Here is a 19,125-nt window from a genome sequence, read left to right on the forward strand (position 1 = left end):
ACATCATTTTTCTCTGAATTGAATAAGAGCAGATTGAAAACACTGAGAGCTAGATGTGACACCCACCACCCACCCACCCCAACTGATTAAGAAACTGAAAGGGGAACTGGAAGTGTACCTACGGCAGGTGGAGATTATCGGAAATTACAGCTTCTGGGGTATGACGGTTACTAGAAACCTGACCTAAAATCTCTGGGAGATGCATTATACCCTGGGTTGCAGATATACGTATGTATAGTGAAAGCTAGTTGAACACAGGGGTTAAGAGCACAGACGAAGAAGGCACGTTACCTGGGTTTGAATCCCAGTCTACCATTTAATCTCATCTTGTCTCAGTAGCCTCATCTCTACTTAAACCTCCTCATCTGTAAATTGGGGACAATAAGAGCAGTACCTACCTCTTGGAGTAGTCATGAGGAGAAATGAGTAAAATATGTAAAGTGTGGAGAACAATGCCTGGCACGTAGTGAGTGCCATATCCACCATGTAAGCTGTACTTATAACTATGAATAAAGACTGATAGTTCTAGGTTAAAGGTGTCTATTCCCTCCCTCTCCCCCATGTCCATAGACATGAATGCTAACCTTAAATTACTGGCAGGTTCCCACACCTTTAGTGGGAAATTTACCTTGTCAAACATGAAGACTTTGTTGATTTGGCCTCGGAAGACCCTCAGGACAGAATTAATGTGCACGCAGGCATCCTGGATGGCTGAGCCTATGACTTCTGCTTTGTCTTGGTCCTTAAACATCAGGTTCACAAACACGATCGTCACTGGGCGAAGCTCAGACAAATAACCCCGAAGCTGTTTGTCATCAATCTGCAATTTAGAGGGAAGCTTTCCTTAACATGTGTCCTTGGCAGTGGATCTTTCCTCCCAATATCACCCTTACACCCAAAATTATCACTGGGATAGAACTAGCCTTTTGAGATTCTCTAGGGAAGCTGAAGTTATCAAAGTTGGGAGGTACAACACAGAAGAGGCAACCCAAAGTAAAAAAGATGGAAACGGAATGGCCTATCAAAATCTCTTCCACGGCTTCCCTGGTGGCGCAGTGGTTGAGAGTTCGCCTGCCGATGCAGGGGACACGGGTTCGTGCCCCAGTCCGGAAAGATCCCACATGCCGCGGAGCGGCTGGGCCCGTGAGCCATGGCCGCTGAGCCTGCGCATCCGGAGCCTGTGCTCCGCAATGGGAGAGGCCACAACAGTGAGAGGCCCGCGTACCGCAAAAAACAAACAAACAAAAGAAAACAAAACTGCAAAAAAAAAAAAAAAATCTCTTCCAATGGAAACCTACACACCTGCTCATTTTTGGCCAGACACCACTCGCTTGCCCCAACTGCTAGCTCCCTCATGCCGATATGAGCCGTCACAATAAAAAAAGGACTGCTGCTCTTTTGGCTCCCTTACAATGTAGGAATAAGAATAGCATGCTATGTAATTCAACCTTATGTTTTCAGAGAATATTTTCATATTCTACCCTATTTTATCCTCAAATGAAATAAAGTCAGCATTATTATGCCCACTTTACTAATTAGATAACTGAGAGATGGTGAAATAACATAATTTTCCCAAGTCACATGGGGAAACAGTAGCAAACAAAAATGCAAATCTACAGACTTCTAGTCCAACATTCCATTTATAACATCCTCCTGCACAGGGAAAGGAAAGGAGGGTGTTCCCAAATTATCCCTGCTTATATCATCAGCCCTGAATTTTGTTAAATTAACTGCATAGCAAACCAATGGGGGAGAATCACTGCATTTTTTTCTCCCCCAAATAGCACAAAAGTGTCAAATTCTCCATTGGCTATGTGAAACACAACTTCTGGATGAAAGAGGAAATTGTGTATAGGGAATCTTGCAGTCAATTGTGTATAGGGAATCTTGCAGGCTGAGACAGTCCTGGTTTCATGTAATTTGAGACTTTTCATAAAATTTAATTTAATATTTTCTAACTCAACAATATGATAACTTTCTGAGTTTTCAAATGAATTTCTTAAATATCAATAATTAATATTAAATACATAATTTTAAATGTTAAAGTAATTAATTAATTTAAAATTTATTCTGTCAGGCCATGTGTTCTGAGTTTTGGTTTGGAAAATGCAACCACATCTCTGTTCTTTTTCTTTTTTTAAAAACATATCTTTCTATTATATGCCTACAACTCTGTTTTGTTTTACCTTGAATTTTTAGGGGTGCTTTTTATTTTTTTATTATTATTATTTTAAAATTTTATTTTATTTATTTATTTTTGGCTGCATTGGGTTTTCATTGTTGCGCTCGGGCTTTCTCTAGTTGCAGCAAGGGTTACTCTTTGCTGCAGTGCACACGTTTCTCATTGTGGTGGCTTCTCTTTGCTGCAGAGCACAGGCTCTAGGCGTCTGGGCTTCAGTAGTTGTAGCACGCGTGCTCAGTAGTTGTGGCTCACGGGCTCTAGAGCACAGGTTCAGTAGTTATGGTACACAGGCTTAGTTGCTCCGCGGCATGTGGGATCTTCCCAGACCAGGAATCGAACCCGTGTCCCCTGCATTGGCAGGCGGGTTCTTAACCACTACGCCACCAGGGAAGTCCCCACATCTCTGTTCTTGAAGTGCAGGGACAGGCCTTGGTAAAGCTGTAAAAGGTTTCTCTTTTGCCTCCTTTCAGCCCCCTTAGCTGTTATATCTTCAGCTGGTGTTCGTCATTCCTACCCACAATTTTCACAGTGACTCACGGAGTCTCACATATCCCATTCCTGTAGACCTTGCTCTCAGCTGGTAACAGCTGAAGAGGCATAATGTGTTATATCTCTTAGAGGGAGGGAGGGGAAGAGGGGGTGGCTCTCTTGAGCTTCAAAAACCTTGAAGAGTCGAACAATTGCAGCCACTAAAGGGAGTTGTTTCTAAATTGAGCAGAATGTGGAGGGGTGCATTCTGACAGCTCTTCAACCCATACTGTGAAGGCAGCTGCCCACTGATCAGGCTTGTCCTACAAAGACTTCCTCTAGGGCACAACTGCATTTTGATGGGATTAAGAATTAAAACAGCCATATATTAGAGGCAGTGTATAGCCTGTGCAAAAAATGTAGGGTTCGGAGAGAACAGAGTTCAAATCCTAGGCACATTTGCTACTTTACAACCTCAGGAAAGTTCATGGCATCCTCTGGGTCTCAGTTTTCTCACATATAAGGGATAAAAATATCTGCCAAGGATTGTGAAGAATAAATATATGAAAGGGTAGAGGGACTTCCCTGGTGGTGCAGTGGATAGGACTCTGAGCTCCCAACGCAGGGGCCCTGGGTTCAATCCCTGGTCAGGGAATTAGATCCCATGTGCATGCTGCAACTAAGAGTTCGCATGCCACAACTAAGTAGCCCACCTGCCCCAACTAAGACCCGGTGCAACCAAAAAAATAAATATTAAAAAAAAAAAAGGTGAACCACTTGGCTATAAATGTAGTTCAGATATATGTAGGCTATAAAAAGAAAGAAAGAAAGAGTAGAGTGTCTGGCATATGGTGAGTGCTCAGAAACAGTTATAATTTGCACAGATTAATGCATTTGAGAGAACCTAGATCTAAGGAAATGCAAAGGGAAAACTTTGGGGGCTGGAGGTAGTTCTGAGAGTTCTAATTATCTGTATTAACTTTCAAAGCTTAAGATCCGGGGCTTCGCCGGTGGCGCAGCGGTTGAGAGTCCGCCTGCCGATGCAGGGGACGCGGGTTCGTGCCCCGGTCCGGGAGGATCCCACGTGCCGCGGAGCGGCTGGGCCCGTGAGCCATGGCCGCTGGGCCTGCGCGTCCGGAGCCTGTGCTCCGCAACGGGAGAGGCCACAGCGGTGAGAGGCCCGCGTACCGCAAAAAAAAAAAAAAAAAAAAAAAAAAAAAAGCTTAAAATCCAATTCAAGTGACTTAAGAGAAACAGTATCATCCACTTGGCGTCTTTCTGCTATGTGGCCTATAGAAAGGGTAACCATATGTTCTTATATGCTTGGGACAGGTTCAGTTTGCCCAGTTGTGTAAGGCAACACAGTCCTAGTTTACGCCTGTTGTCACAGTGTAATTATGAATAATGCCCCTTTAACTCTTAAAAGTATCCCGACGTGAACAATAAACTTTTCAGTCACCTAGGCATGGAGAATGTCAGCCCCACCTCCTTTTACTTCAATGAAACATTTTACAAGCTACTGGTTTTCTTGATCTTAACAGCTGTCCAAGATCCCTGACACACCAAAAGCCAATAAATTAAAATATGAAAATACCTGTTTCGATATGCTTTCCATCACATACTTTTGTAGGGACAGCTCCAGTTCAGGATCGGACTCCAGCATGCAAGCAAGCCTCAGGAGGTCTAAGAGGGCAGAAGGAGGGGCAGGTTCAGAAAGGGAGGCTTGGCTCTGCAGTGCTAGAGAGAGGCACCTCCCAGTCCCCATTCCCTTGGGCAGTGGTCGTCACTGTTCAGTCAGAACACTCTGGGCTACCTAGTGGTCAAATAGGGCCAAGGGAAATCCAATGAGAAGTTCTCAGAAGTTGCAGGTTCCCCAAAATTCAGTTGCGTGTAGCTCAAAACCCTGTTCTAATTGTCATCACGCTTCAGAACTTAAGGAGACTTTCACCTCCATACTTGGCCTAAAAGTCTTGCCACAGGTGATGGGAATGGAGAGATGAGGGAACGCCAATGGAGGACAATGGTGACAGAATGTAGGGGATGACAGAGTTGAAAGAGCAGCACAAGTAAGATTCAGGACACTGGCTTCTGATCTCAGGTTTGATACCAACTCACTGTGTGACTCTGGGCAAGTCGCTTCACTGCCCTGGTTGACTCCTACTTCCTTGTCCAGGGAAAATAAGCACTGGGGTTTCATTATCTCTATGGTTCTCGTTACTGTAATGGTTGATAGTTCCATACTCTAAAATAGACTGATAGGAGGTGGTAAGAATGAGCTTGAAGAAATCAAAAAGTGAGGGAGAAAGGAAGGATGATAGGCTTTTAGCAGGGAGTAAAATAATGATAATGTGAAAAAAAATAGTTGAAAAATAACAACGGAGTCTGAAAGGGATACAAATTAAGAAGAAAATTTAATTTTAAAGTCTTTATGGAATATATTCAAAACCTAGTATATTTAAAACACCATGCTAGGCACTGTGTGGGGAAAAAAGTCATTAGGAAACTTGGACTTTTTCCTGGAGGCACTGACTTATGGACACTCCAGTATAATATTTTTAGAAAATTTAAATAGAAAAGAGGCCAAATGGGCTAAAAGATTATAAAGACCAGAGAGATTCAGAGGAAGCAGGGGCCTGGACAAACTGGTTTAATCTGAAAAGGGTTCAAAGGAGAACTAGGGATTTTACTCAATCTTGAATGACTTACAGCTTTTTACTAGAAGGATTGAGGAGGGCATTCCTAGCAGGGGGAACCAAGTTGGTTAAAGTCAAGAATGAGCACAGTATGTTACTCTAGCCTGCCTGGAGCCCCATGTGAATATTGGAGATTAACAAGAAATGACACTAAATAGACTGTGGAAAAAGGCAAAGAGCTGCTCAGGAAGAGAGCAGGAGTTGTAAAGGTCTAGACCATTACGGTGGCAATGGTTATGGGGACAAAACTTATAAAGAATTTGGCTGGCTTTCGTTTCTGGTACCTGAGAGTAACTTCTAAACCTTTGGGATTTCCCAGTTCATAGGATTGTCTCTGTTATTCACTGTGGGCCCTTTGGACCACACCTGAATTTATGCTAATGAGATGATTCAGGATAGGGGTCTATCTGGAAAGACCAAGCACATGTTAAGAGGGTTGGGGCTTTGAGCCAGGTGATTAGAGCCTGACCTCCAGGACTTCTGAAGAGGGAATGGGGACTGGAGATTTAGTTCAATTGCAAGGCCAATGATTCAATCAACATGCCTACTTAATTAAATGCCAATAAAATCTCTGAACCCCCAAAAGCTTGGGTGAGCTTCCCTGGTTGGTAATCATACCTTGATGTGCAGGGAGAGTGATGTGTCCTGAGGATACAGAAGCTTCATGTTTGGGACTCTCCCAGACCTCACCCTATGTGTCTAGAGATAAATACAACACTGGTCTTCATTTGTATCCTTTACAATAAAGCCATCATTATAAGCATAGCACTTTCCTGAGTTCTGTGAGTTATAGTGAATTATTTATTGAACCTGAGAGCATTGTGGGAACCCTTGGATCTGTAGCCAATTGGTCAGAAGTGCAGGTGGCCTGGTGATCTCCGAGCTTGCAGCTGGTGTCTGAAATAAGGAGAGTCTTATGGAGGACTCCACCTATCTGTGCTAACTCCAGGTAATTAGCACCAGAATTGCACTGCACTATTGGCAGTGACCAAAATAAGGCCAGAAGAAGCTCTTTATTGAAGGCATCATTAAGATCTAGGAGTTGGGATGGGATACAACTCAAGGAGTGTCACTAGACTTTCTCCATCCTTGGAGCTTTTGGGTTCTTGGCCTTTCCTGGTCAATTTTCCTGCAGTTCCCCTCAGTGTCCCTCCCACCCCATCACCTGCTGCAATTTTGTAAAATTACAGTCTACTATTTGTGATGTTCAAAATATTCAAGACCTACACATAAATGATGAGAAAGAAAAATGATTCAAAGATGTTTCTGAAGTTTCTAGTTTGGATGAAGAAACAGTTTTTAGGGAAAGATAAGTAGCATAGAATTTAGACAATGTTGAAATAAATTTCTAGGCTCAAGAAGGAGCTGTTCCCTGCCCAGGGTGCCATGTCAGCAAACCAAGACTTAGGTAACGTTTGTTTCCCTGTAAATGCTCCTCTTAACCAGAAATGCAATAATCCAGTCAGCCAATCCCCAAATGCCAAGCCAACTCTGAGCCTTCTCACCCCACACAAGACTAACTATATGACCCCACCCAATCAGATATTTTTTTATTTGTCTCTTCCTTTATTCTTTACCCTATAAAAGCTTCCTGCCCTCCGCACCATTTTGCAGAAGACTGTCTACTTCATGAAGTGTTAAAGTTTGTTTTGTATCACCTAAATTGTCCTGCTTTCCTCACCCTAGTCCCAGCCCTGTGGAGTCATGGGGAAATCCAGCATAGATGAATGGTTCCACAAAATGTGGGTAGAGAAGACCAGACAGTCAAGGACAGATCCCTGAAATCATCAACATTTAAGGAATAGAAAGGGCACTGAAAATGGGTAGTTTGAGGGGTAAAAGCAAAACTAGGAAAGAATATTCTTGAAAGCAAGGAAAGAGGAGAAGGTAGTATCCAGAAAAAGAGAGTAATCTAAAGCCAAGCACCTAGTATGAGGCCTAAAGAGAGGTCAGTTGGTTTGGTAAGTTGATGGTTATTAGTGACCTTGACATAAACAGTCTCAGTAGACAGAAGAAGTGGACAGAAGCTAGATGTCAGGGGCTCAAGACTGACAAGCAGGTGAACATATGCCCCCTCACCTCCAAGGTGCATGTAATCAATGCTTATTAGGTGAATAAATAAATGAGAGGATAGAAGAAGAGGCAGAGACATACAGATTACTATTCTGAGAAGTTTGGTGGTGAAGGTTAGAAGGGAAAAGTAGGGTTCATAGAAGTTTTATTTTTTTCTTTTATCATGGAGAAGACTTACAAATGTTTGGACGACAAGGGAAGGAGTCATTGCCAAGGGAGAGGTAGAGGACCCGAGGAAGGTTGTGGGGAATGGGAAGGAGGTCCCTTTTGTGTGCTGCTGGGACTGGGAGCTGTACTGAGGAGGCCAATCACTTGTAATGGAGCCCCTGGCATTGGTATAAGACCCTACTGACCAACTGTAGAGGCAAAGGCTTTTGTCTATAGAGGGTACTTACTTTTGTGGTCACTAGAAGGATAATAATCCATGAAAGCCATACACCTTGTGAAAAATTCATCAAAGTTAAAAGAAGGGGGTGGTTTTAAGAAATTAACCTAAATTGAAAAAGAAAAAAAGAGAAGTTTTTGGTTATTCTGAGGGCTGTCTGGTCCTTTGAATGTAATTTCTCAACAGAAAGGGCAGGGTGTATGCTTTTGAATATCCAGGACATGATAAACAGAGACTAGCATACTTAAACAATGAAGAGATTTATTTGCATGTGACTACGTTAAAAATATCTCCGATTGGTCATTAAAATCTCAATCTTTGGTATATACACAGAGGGCCATTCCAAGGGGCTGACCTGTATACTTTTCCAGTCTTAGAACTTTCTTCTTCTTTTTCTTATTCTTTTATAATATTTTAATTCAAATAAAGCCTGTTTAAACTGTACATCATTTCTTTCTTACAAGCGTAAAAAGACAAAGTGTGCTAATGCCCCAAAAGGTATCAGGAACAGCACCAGTAATAAGATTCATATCAAACCATGAACCCCAATATATGATACATGGAGAATGGCACAACCTCATTTCTGTGACATTCTTGCCCCCCAAATGCATAACCTTAGTCCAATAATGAGAAACTATCAGGCAAAACCAGACAGAGGGACATACACTAAAATAACTGATTAATGCTCTTCTTACATGTCAAGGTCATAAAAGACAAGGAAAAACTAAAAAACTGTTTTAGAGATTGCAGGAAGCTAGGTAAAAATAACAAAATGTGGTGTGAGATCACGGATAGAATCCTGGAACATTCCACTGAGGACTTTAGTGGGAAAACAGGTGAAATCCAAATAAGGCCTTTAATTAGTGAGTAGTATTGCACCAATGTTAATTTTCAGGTTTTGACTATTGCACTCTGGTTATGAAGAATGCTAACATTTGGGGAAGCTGGGTAAGGGATATATGGAAACACTCATATTATTTTTGAACTTTCTTGTGAGTCTAAAATTAATTTAAAAATTAAAAACAATTTTTAAAGGTATAAGGAACGACTGAAGAAGATGGGGGAATGGGGGGCATTGCTATCACCCAGCTAGGTCATGCAGCTGGGATGTGTATTACTGGGAGAGTGAGTAGGGGAGGGCTGTGAGGGTTGTAGACTGATGCATACCTAGTACACTGTGTGTGGGGGGGCGAGGGGGCTCTCAACTTTGCCTGCAATTCCATGTGTTCACCATCTCTTCTTTCCATCTGCCAAGCAGTCTCATTCTTGGCTCATCCAGCAGCGCAGCTCTGCCCCCTTTCTCTAACTGGCTACATCCCAAGGACAGTTCTGCTTATAGTTGGTCTTCAACTTAACTACAGTGCCTTCTACTAGGCAGGGCCACAGAAAACGTCTCTTCCTTCACTAATCTTTGCTGCCCCTGCTCACCTCCAATCCTCACCCTCGGTGATTCCTCACCCTGAGTTAGGAGAGTATTGAGCAGAGAACCTGAAGGCCAATGGCAGCCGTCAAAACTACAACCCTGTGCTCCTAGGGAATAGCCAGGAGACTCTTCCTTTCATTAAGCAAGGGCACTGGTCCCCTCAAAGGCCTCCATACCCAAATTCCACATCCTTAATTACCACGGAGAAGCCTGATCATTTCCTCTTGAACTCACCAGCCTTGGTTCCTCCCAGAGGAGGTGTTCTGGACCAATACTTTACTTATTTATTTATTTGGCTGTGTTGGGTCCTCGTTGCTGCGTGCAGGCTTTCCTCTAGTTTCAGGGAGCGGGGGCTACTCTTCATTGTGGTGCGCGGGCTTCTCATTGCAGTAGCTTCTCTTGTTGCGGAGCACGGACTCTAGGCGCCCGGGCTTCGGTAGTTGTGGCATGCAGGCTCAGTAGTTGTGGCTCATGGGCTTAGCTGCTCTGTGGCATGTGGGATCTTCCTGGACAAGGGCTCGAACCCATGTCCCCTGCATTGGCAGGCGGATTCTTAACCACTGTGCCACCAGGGAAGTCCCTGGACCAATACTTTTTAATCTAACCCAGACTGACCCCATCCGAGTCCAGCCTGGAAGCTTCATGGAACCAGTGGCTTCCCAGTGGCTTTTCTGACAGGAGGCCCCTGGCACAGAATGGCAGAATTTTCTGCAGGTGACAGGATCACACCTACCTTTACTGCTCTCTGATCTGGAATCCTCTCAATTTCAATCATGCTCCGGTCACAGAGCTGCCAGCAGTTTGGTGATAGAATGACATCATTCATCTGCGCCATGTTCTGCGCCAGGCGCACGTCATCCACCGCCTGACCAGTCACTAGAAAGTAGTTTCGAGTTTCATCTCCAAAGACCAACATGGTGATGTGGCCGGCAGCCAGGCCTGGCAGGAAGGCAAGCAATGGATTTGCATGAGAAGTTCTGGCTTGGTCCCCAGCAGCATGGGTTCTTGGACAAATCAGAATCTTGAGCATCCCAGAGCAAAATCTAGTTTCTAAAATTTTACATGGAAATCAGAGCAGTCTATTCTGGGCCTGGCCCTTCCCAAACTCCTTTTCTCCCAAAGCTAGCAAGTTACCTACTTGTTTTCACCTTTCTATGACATTTAGCTCCCTAGATATCTGGCCCTATCAGTCCCCAAAGTTATTTTATCTTTTATTCAATTTATTTATACTTTGACTTATTTACACTTCTTATTTATACAGAGGACAGTTTTAATGATTTCTGTTTGGGAACAATTTGCATTTTGTCAGAGATTGAGGCTCTAGCTGAAAAGAAGCACTTAGGGTGAAATTTCAGGCAACAGCCAGAGAAGAAAAGGTAGGGGAAAGGAACAGGCATTTTGACCGTCAAGTTCTATCCCAAGAATGTGTCCTCCAGTTGTTTTCAAGTTGGGAGCTGAAGGTTTTGGTACCAAAGCAACAGAAGAGAGAATGCTGTAAAATATGACATGTATACGAAATGTATGTATACATGAACTGTAAGTGATACACAGTTCTTTTAAATGACTATAATTAACATAATCAAAATTTGGTGGGGTTTTTTTTTGCGGTATGCGGGCCTCTCACGTCACAGAGCACAGGCTCCAGACGCGTAGGCTCAGCGGCCGTGGCTCACGAGCCCAGCCGCTCCGCGGCATGTGCAATCCTCCCAGACTAGGGCACAAACCCGTGTCCCCTGCATCGGCAGGTGGACTCTCAACCACTGCGCCACCAGGGAAGCACCAAAATTTGTTTTTTATCTTCGCTCTCTGCCATGCTGATTTGTCAAAGCTGATTTCCCCTGATATATACATATGGTTTGTTTTCCCTCTGAAGCATACTGATGCTTAGGCTCATTAAAAGAAAAGTTACTGCAATAGAATAAAAACAAAAATAAACAAATGGGACCTAATCAAACTTACAAGCTTTTGCAAAGCAAAGGAAACCATAAAAACAAACAAAAAACAGAAAAGATGACCTACGGAATGGGAGAAAATATTTGCAAATGATGTGACAGACTAAGGCTTAATCTCCAAAATATACAAATGGTTCATACAACTCAACAACAAAAAAACAACCCAATCTAAAAATGGGGAGAAGACCTTAAGAGACATTTTTCCAAAGAAGACATACAGATGGCCAGTAGGCGCATGAAAAGATGCTCAACATCACGAATTATTAGAGAAATGCAAATCGAAACTACAATGAGGTATCATCTCACACCAGTCAGAATGGCCATCATTAATAAGTCTACAAATAACAAATGCTGGAGAGGGTGTGGAGGAAAGGGAACTCCTACACTGTTGGTGGGAATGTAAGTTGGTTCAGCCACTATGGAAAACACTGTGGAGGTTCCTCAGAAAACTAAAAATAGAATTATCATATGACCCAGCAATCCCACTCCTGGGCATATACCTGGACAAAACTATAATTCAAAAAGACACATGCATCCCTATATTCATAGCAGCACGATTCACAATAGCCAAAACATGGAAACAACCTAAATGTCCACCGACAGATGAATGGATAAAGAAGATGTGGTACGTATATACAATGGAATACTACCCAGCCATAAAAAAGAACGAAATAATGCCATTTGCAGTAACATGGATGCAACTAGAGATTATCATACTAGTGGAAAGACAAATACCATATGATATCACTTATATGTGGAATCTAAAATATGGCACAAGTGAACCTATCTACAAAACAGAAACAGACTCATAGACATAGAGAACAGACTTGTGGTTGCCAAGGGAAGGACTGGGAGTTTGGGATTAGCAGATGTAAACTATTATATATAGGATGAATAAACAACAAGGTCCTACTGTATAGCACAGGGAACTATATTGAATATCCTGTGATAAACCATAATGGAAAAGCATATAAAAAAAGAATGTATGTGTATAAGTGAGTCACTTTGCGGTAAAGCAGAGATTGGCATGGCATTGTAAATTAACTATACTTCAATTTAAAATTTTTTTAAATAAATAAAATTAAATTAAAAGAAAGAAAAAGTACTGGAACCACTTCACTTCTCTAACAGCCAATCAGCATACACATGAAGGGTCCCCATCATTTTCCAAGAAGGATAATATGTCAAAAATCTCTAGGTGTTAACTTGGAAAAATAAGATTCAGTATTACAACAACTTTGATTATTTTTTCAACAGAAGATTTAACTAATTTGGAAATTCTGAATAACCTAAAGAAAACTGAGAAGCAGTTAATTGGATAACCTCTGATCTTCTCATCATCTATGATACTGGAGGATTATAAAGGTTACAAAGTTTAGTTAGGCAAAAGCGAACACCAACAGCATCAGCTGTAACTCATCATTTACACTTCTCAGAATCTCATTCCCCACCTGTGAAATCCTTTGATGCCTGTACCTGAGGACTGTGGCGAAGTGGAAATGACATAGTGTAATGTCTGCAACACAACTGGAAATACATGTGATTGTTATTGTACGTGTGAATTTAAGAAGGCCTCTATTAAGTGGAGCTGTGTCGCAGGTTGAACTTTTAAGCTTTTCTTGCACGTGATTCTTATGAAGCGGGGGAGGACCAGACTTACGACATTGCTGAATCCATGTAATCACAAGCTGCTCCCTGTTGTGCTTAATGATACATATTGTTGACAAAAGCAAGACCTAATCATAATAACAGCAATAGTAACGATAAAGACTATTTTGTGGAGTGGTGACTATGTCCCGGGTACTATACTAACCACTTAAATTTACTTTTTTGTAAGAGTCTATGGGGTAGATATTAGTTCTCTTAACTGATAAGTGAGGGAACCAAAATTCACATTCTGGTTAACCTAATCCAAAGTTCAAGACAAGATGGTGGACCTGCGTCACAGTGTTCTACTGTTTTCTCTTTAGGGGGGAGATGCCTCAGGAGTCAGGACCTATATCCAAACTGCTATAGCATCTCTTCTTTCTCAAGAGCTTACCTATCTTGACTCGGACATCCAGGCCTTCTTCAGACTCCTGGGTCTCAAACAATCCATGGATCTCCAGGCTACATTTAATTACCACCGTGATGATGCTTTTCAGTTGCCTCCGCTCCACCTTCCACAGGGCTAGCAGAGCATCACCTTGAAAAGGAAGACACACCGGAGGTCCTGACCTGCCCTGGGGGGCCAGTCTATTTTGTATGAAATCTGTACAGAATTATGCTTCAAACATTTCTCCACCCGGTCTGCTGGCCACTGTTTTCTCTGAGATGTCTCGTTTGTCAGAGCACAAGCCCCTCGGCATTCCTCTCTTACCCCTGCTATGTCGGTAAGCCCCCATACCTGCAAATTTTAAGATGTCTCCTCCAAAAATCAACACTTCTGAGAAAAAAAAAAAAAGAAGGTAAAATCAAACTCTGGTTTCTTTCTTTCTTTTAAATTATGTAAGTTTCAGGTGTACAGAATAACTTTGATTTCTTAAAGCTAATAAAAAGAATCTACTCTTCAACAGTGGGATAGAAATTAGGTCAAGAGAAGAGCAATTCAGAGAATAGGTTTATACTAAAGATGTCATCTCAGACAAGGCATTTAAACCCATTTGAGTCTGTTTCCTCAACTGCAGAATGAGAACAGTGAACTAGATTATGTACCTGCTCTGTTTTTGTGAATGGGAAAAGATAGGAACGAAGACGGTGGGATTGCTGAGGAGGCTTAAGGACAGCTATCCTACTCCCATGATAATGGGACGTTCTTCACTGATCTATGTATGTTATGAGCAGGGGCTTGAGTGAGCATGGGTGAGTACATGAGTGACGGGACTCCATAAGAACTGAAAATCAGAAAAAAACCACAACTATGGTCAACTTGGGTTTTGTTTATTACCAACTTGCATTTTGTTTATTTAGGCTTTCTGACATAAATGGACATTTTTCCTCTTATTTCTGCATCATCACAAATTTGTTGAGCACCGTTGTGCTGAGTGTAATGCAAAAAGGAATTAGATACAGTTTCTGCTTTTAATGGCAATCAAATTTTATTTAGTGGGTGATATTAAGATATTACTAGGGAACTCAGAGCCTGATAATGGACTAGACCTAAGATTTACCTTAATAGAATAAATCCTTTTCTTCATGAATAGTTCGAATTAATAATGCAAACAAGTTGGTAGGCAGAGGTTGAAAAGGAGACCAAAGTTTCAGTCAGCTGGAAGTACTTCAGCATCCATTATTAGGACACAAATTACTGACAAGTTGATTGTAAATCACTCATGTATTCATACCATATTCTCTTAATGACTGTGTTTGCGTTATACTGATGCTAGCTTTTTGGAGTTACTGAATATAACTAAAAGAATTACTACTACAGTTCTTTTAAAAGTAGTCTCTAATTTAGTTTTGTAACTAATGCAAAACTAATCCCTCAAATAGTCTGTGTTAATGAGGTTTGATTGCATTCCTTCATTTGTACTGTACTATATTTCAAAAAGCCTAGTTTCATACACATTTCATGGAGACAATGAAGAATGCTAAGCAACAGTACTTTATCAGTTTATAACCACCAAATACAGAAAAACAATGAATTGAAATATGCTTAAGCCAGAAACCTATGGGGACACTTACTCTCCACTATTGCACTTATATAGTGGTTGAGGATCTCCACCAACTGCTCAGCCCCTCTGTCCATGTACATGGCTGTGCTGAACTTCTCAGTCATTGCAGTAAAACCTGTAACAAATGTGCAGCTAGTTTCCTTGTGTGCTGGGAAGAACCAAACAGTCAGGAGAAGAGAACCACACTGGTGAGCAGTGGGCCTCAGCTTTTAAGAACTGGCAGGGTTTCTCTTAAATGATCTATGTGGCTGGTCAAGTGTCAGATATTGGGTCTTCTCTGTTTATTATTTTAGGGGTCAGGGAAAGGCACCAGATAACTCTTCCCTCCTAATTTCTCAACTTGTACAGGGATGACTGCAATTTCTTTAACTAGATATAGAACTTCCATTTCATGGCAATGAAAACTCATAAAATTCAAAGACTTCTGAAGAGGTGGCAAGTTTCCTGTTAAGCTGTAAACAACATCTGGAGAGGCCATTTCCTGAGGTCAATTTTGCCTGGGATGCTGTTGGGTGTGGGGGGTTGAGTCAGTTGGGACAGGGCCATTGGAGCCTGAAGTTCCAGGCCTGGGACGTGGACATCTTAAAGATTTGCCCATTACTGGACATGCTGGGTAAGGGAAGAAGAAAGGGAGCCAGGTCCACGGGTTATCCCTCCTCCCTCCAGTTTTCTCAGTAGGAATATTTGCAGTAACAGCACAAAAACTCGAAAATGCCGCACACCCCCCCACCACTCTGCAGTCAAGCTCTGCATGTAATTCCGATTCAAGCCTGTTGTTCCCCCACATTAAACATCCCTTTTGTGCTTGCCTGAAATATCAACAAACATCAAGACTCCATCAAAATAATCCACAGAAGGTCGCTCTGGAGAAAAATCTCCATAGACAATGAGGTCCGGTAAATGAGCTGCTATTTTGACAATGGACCGATCCTGTGATTCATGTTCTCTTCGAGTGTTCATGTTAAGGCAGATGTTCAGGGTTGTATGGTCACCGCAGACAGTCGCCAGATAGACCTTCTGGAAAGCAAAGCTGAGAATGGAGGCAATCTGACTTACATTCGTTCACTCACTTTCCTATTTCTTTCTTCCCTTTTGCTTTGTCTAACCTGTGGACTGCTTATTTAAGTGGTTGAGGTGATAATGGCTGAGTTGTTGACCATGCATTTCCGTGAAGGGGTGAGCCCTCAGGGTACAAGTGCTGTGGTAGAGGGGCCAGTAGCACTAATCCCTCCATCCAAGCCCCTTTTCCTTCTGTCCACATGTCCCCCCTTTCCCTCCCCCTCCCTTTTGGTCTCTCATCTTTTCTCTCTCCTTTTTGAAAATTAAAAGAGAAAAGTGTAGACATGAGTTTATGTTTGTGAATATTTATATAAAGGTGAGTAGCAAAGTGGAGTATTATATATAAGAAAGAGATTAAGTGTTTTAAGGTATAGGCGTAAAGAAATAGAGGGAAAGAATTAAAAGGTGTGTGTGTGTGTGTAAGACTTTAAACTGTAAGTGGGAGGAAATATTGAAATTTTGATGTGTTATGCAGTTAGCTTTGAGAAAACTAGGATTTCCTAAGGCGTTCATTTAGCTGCTGGGGCTGATGAAATGATCATTCCTGAATGTTGTAAAAATCATGCTCTACCACCCTGAACAGGAATAGCATACCCAGTATTTTCAGAGCAATTCAAGTTCTTGGAATAAGTGATACAGATACTAAGTGAATTTAAAAAAGGAGGAACTGATACTCACCAACATGGAGGACGTGCTTAGTAATTTCAACCAAACATAGGTCATGTTTGGGTACATAAGAGTATTAGAAGGAAAAAGCGAGTTAACATATATCTTAGACTTCAGGAAAGCATTTTTTTTTTTATGACTTTTTTTTTATATTTTATTATTATTATTATTTTTTTGTGGTACACGGGCCTCTCACTGTTCTGGCCTCTCCCGTTGCAGAGCACAGGCTCCGGACGCGCAGGCTCAGCGGCCATGGCTCACGGGCCTAGCCGCTCCGCGTCATGTGGGATCTTCCCGGACTGGGGCACGAATCCGTGTTCCCTGCATCGGCAGGTGGACTCTCAACCACTGCGCCACCAGGGAAGCCCAGCATTTTTTTTTAAATCAGGGAAAACATTAGTGTATTAGTATATTTAACAAACAAAAAAAACAAACCTTAAAATGGATAGAAACCTCTAAAAATGGGTACTAAATATTAAGTATTAGATAATCTTTAAAAGGAAAAACCTTGGTAAATGCAAATGTTAAGAAGTGAACAAAAGGTAGAAGGAGAAGCATATAACTAAGGTTAAAAAAAATAAAAATATCATTAAAACACAGCATATGCTAGGAATAGTCAATAGATGACAAATACATCAAATAAAAAATTTCAGAGAGTGAATTTGATAAATGCTATATGAATTTATCAAAGAAGGGTGTGAGAATGCCCAGAATGAGCTGAGACCTAGGAAAAATGATGAAGTTAAGAAAACCCAGAGGGACTTTTAGGTTTTATTGAAAGCAAGGTAATTAATAAAAGAGGAATAAGGACAAAGCTTAACTATGATGTACTACACAGCTCTTCTTTTGTTTCTGTCTTCTCCACTATGGAGAATTGAATATATAACAAATATTGACAAGAAAGAGTTGAAGTCCACGATAAGAAAGCAGTGATAAAAAACTAGTCATTTAAATTCAAGTAGCCATTCCCAGATAACCTATATCCACTGAAATATATGGAAAGAACTGACAGATGTAATGTCAGTAATCTCAAAGAATAATGGAGAATGAGAGAGAGGTTGGAAAACTAGAGACGGGTACATTCTCTTCTGAATTTCAAAAGATGAGACTACATGTGGATTCCTGAAAACACCGTCTGGTAAATGTGATGTATCAGTCAGTATAAGCTAGGTTTTGTTTCATTAACAAAAAAATCCAAAATCTCAATGGCTTGAAATAGCCAATGCTTATTTCTTATTCATTTCCTGCTGGTGCTACATGTCCATTGTAGGTTGTCTGAGGCCCTACTCTATCGTTGCCTTCACTTTGGGACACAGGCTGGGACATTTTGGTTGTGGAGACAGTGGGAAAAGAGGATTTGATTGCAGACTCGTTCTTAAAGTGTTTTCCCAGAAGCGATATATTTCATTTCCACTCAAATGACATTGGCCAAAGCAAGTTATGAAACATATCTAATTTCACCTAAGTGGGAAAGTGCAATTCTACCATGTGTGCAGTGAGAGTGAGAGCTGGGATATTTGTGAGTTATCATACTTGATAATATGTGAGCACTTAATCAGTAACAGGTGATTAATCATACTTGATAATATGTGAGCACTTAATCAGTAACAGGTGATTAAAAGGAGTCAAAAGGGATTCAGAGCTGAGAACAAACTAGCCTTATTTCCTGTTTTTTTTTTTTTTTTGCGGTACACGGGCCTCTCACTGTTGTGGCCTCTCCCGTTGCGGAGCACAGGCTCTGGACGCGCAGGCCCAGCGGCCATGGCTCATGGGAGCAGCCGCTTTTCCCGCACCGGGGCATGAACCCGTGTCCCCTGCATTGGCAGGTGGATTCTCAACCACTGCACCACCAGGGAAGCCCATATTTCCTTTTTTGATTTATTAAACTTTAAAATCAAGAGAATGCTGTTGACAAAGTATATCTTGACTTTAACAAGGCATTTGGCCGAATTTCTCACATCTTTGTGGGTAACATACAAAATTATAGGAGTGATGAAAATATAGTTAGCTGGTTAACAATTAGACCTAAAGGATATTGATTTGTGTTCTAGTGTCCATTCAGAGGGGGCCTCCATGAGTGTGCTAGAGGACTCAGATAAAGATATAATTGGAAGGAGAGCTAATGTACTGAATGATAGAATCAGGATCTTAAAATATTTTAATTGACTGAAATAACAATGAAGTTTTTGAAGAATAAATGCAAATAAGTGCTGTGCTTAGAATTTTAACAAACTCAAATGCATAAGCATGTGGTGTAAAAGACTAGATTTACTGCAAATCCAATGTTATCTTTAAAAAACTTACTTATTGAAGCATAACATATGCACAGAAAAATGCAAGATTCCTAACTGGATAGCTTGATGAATTATTATAAAGTGAACAAATCCATGTTCTCTACTCATATCAAGAAAGAACAGTACTTCCCCAGTGGCGGGTTGAGAGTCCACCTGCCAATGCAGGGGACATGGGTTGGAGTCCTGGTCTGGGAGGATCCCACATGCTACGGAGCAACTGGGCCCATGCGCCACAGCTGCTGAGCCTGCACTCTGGAGTCCGTGGGCCACAACTGCT

At 41.6% G+C, this 19,125-nt stretch overlaps 1 protein-coding gene across 1 annotated transcript in view; it reads right to left on the reverse strand.

Moving 5' to 3' along the window:
- The window catches only part of ADCY10 (adenylate cyclase 10), a 95,861-nt gene extending 80,051 nt beyond the window's left edge, over window positions 1–15,810 (reverse strand). The window contains exons 1-8 of the mRNA XM_032642200.1: window positions 15,639–15,810; window positions 14,840–14,944; window positions 13,563–13,601; window positions 13,218–13,361; window positions 9,958–10,163; window positions 7,812–7,908; window positions 4,245–4,333; window positions 629–820 (exon numbers count right to left, since the gene is read on the reverse strand). Coding sequence (XP_032498091.1) covers window positions 629–820; window positions 4,245–4,333; window positions 7,812–7,908; window positions 9,958–10,163; window positions 13,218–13,361; window positions 13,563–13,601; window positions 14,840–14,944; window positions 15,639–15,789 — 1,023 coding nt within the window. The 5' untranslated portion in view covers window positions 15,790–15,810. The remainder of the gene's footprint in view (window positions 1–628; window positions 821–4,244; window positions 4,334–7,811; window positions 7,909–9,957; window positions 10,164–13,217; window positions 13,362–13,562; window positions 13,602–14,839; window positions 14,945–15,638) is intronic.
- Window positions 15,811–19,125: the final 3,315 nt, after the last annotated feature.

Source organism: Phocoena sinus, chromosome 1 (assembly GCF_008692025.1).
Source record: "Phocoena sinus isolate mPhoSin1 chromosome 1, mPhoSin1.pri, whole genome shotgun sequence".
NCBI lineage: Eukaryota > Metazoa > Chordata > Mammalia > Artiodactyla > Phocoenidae > Phocoena > Phocoena sinus.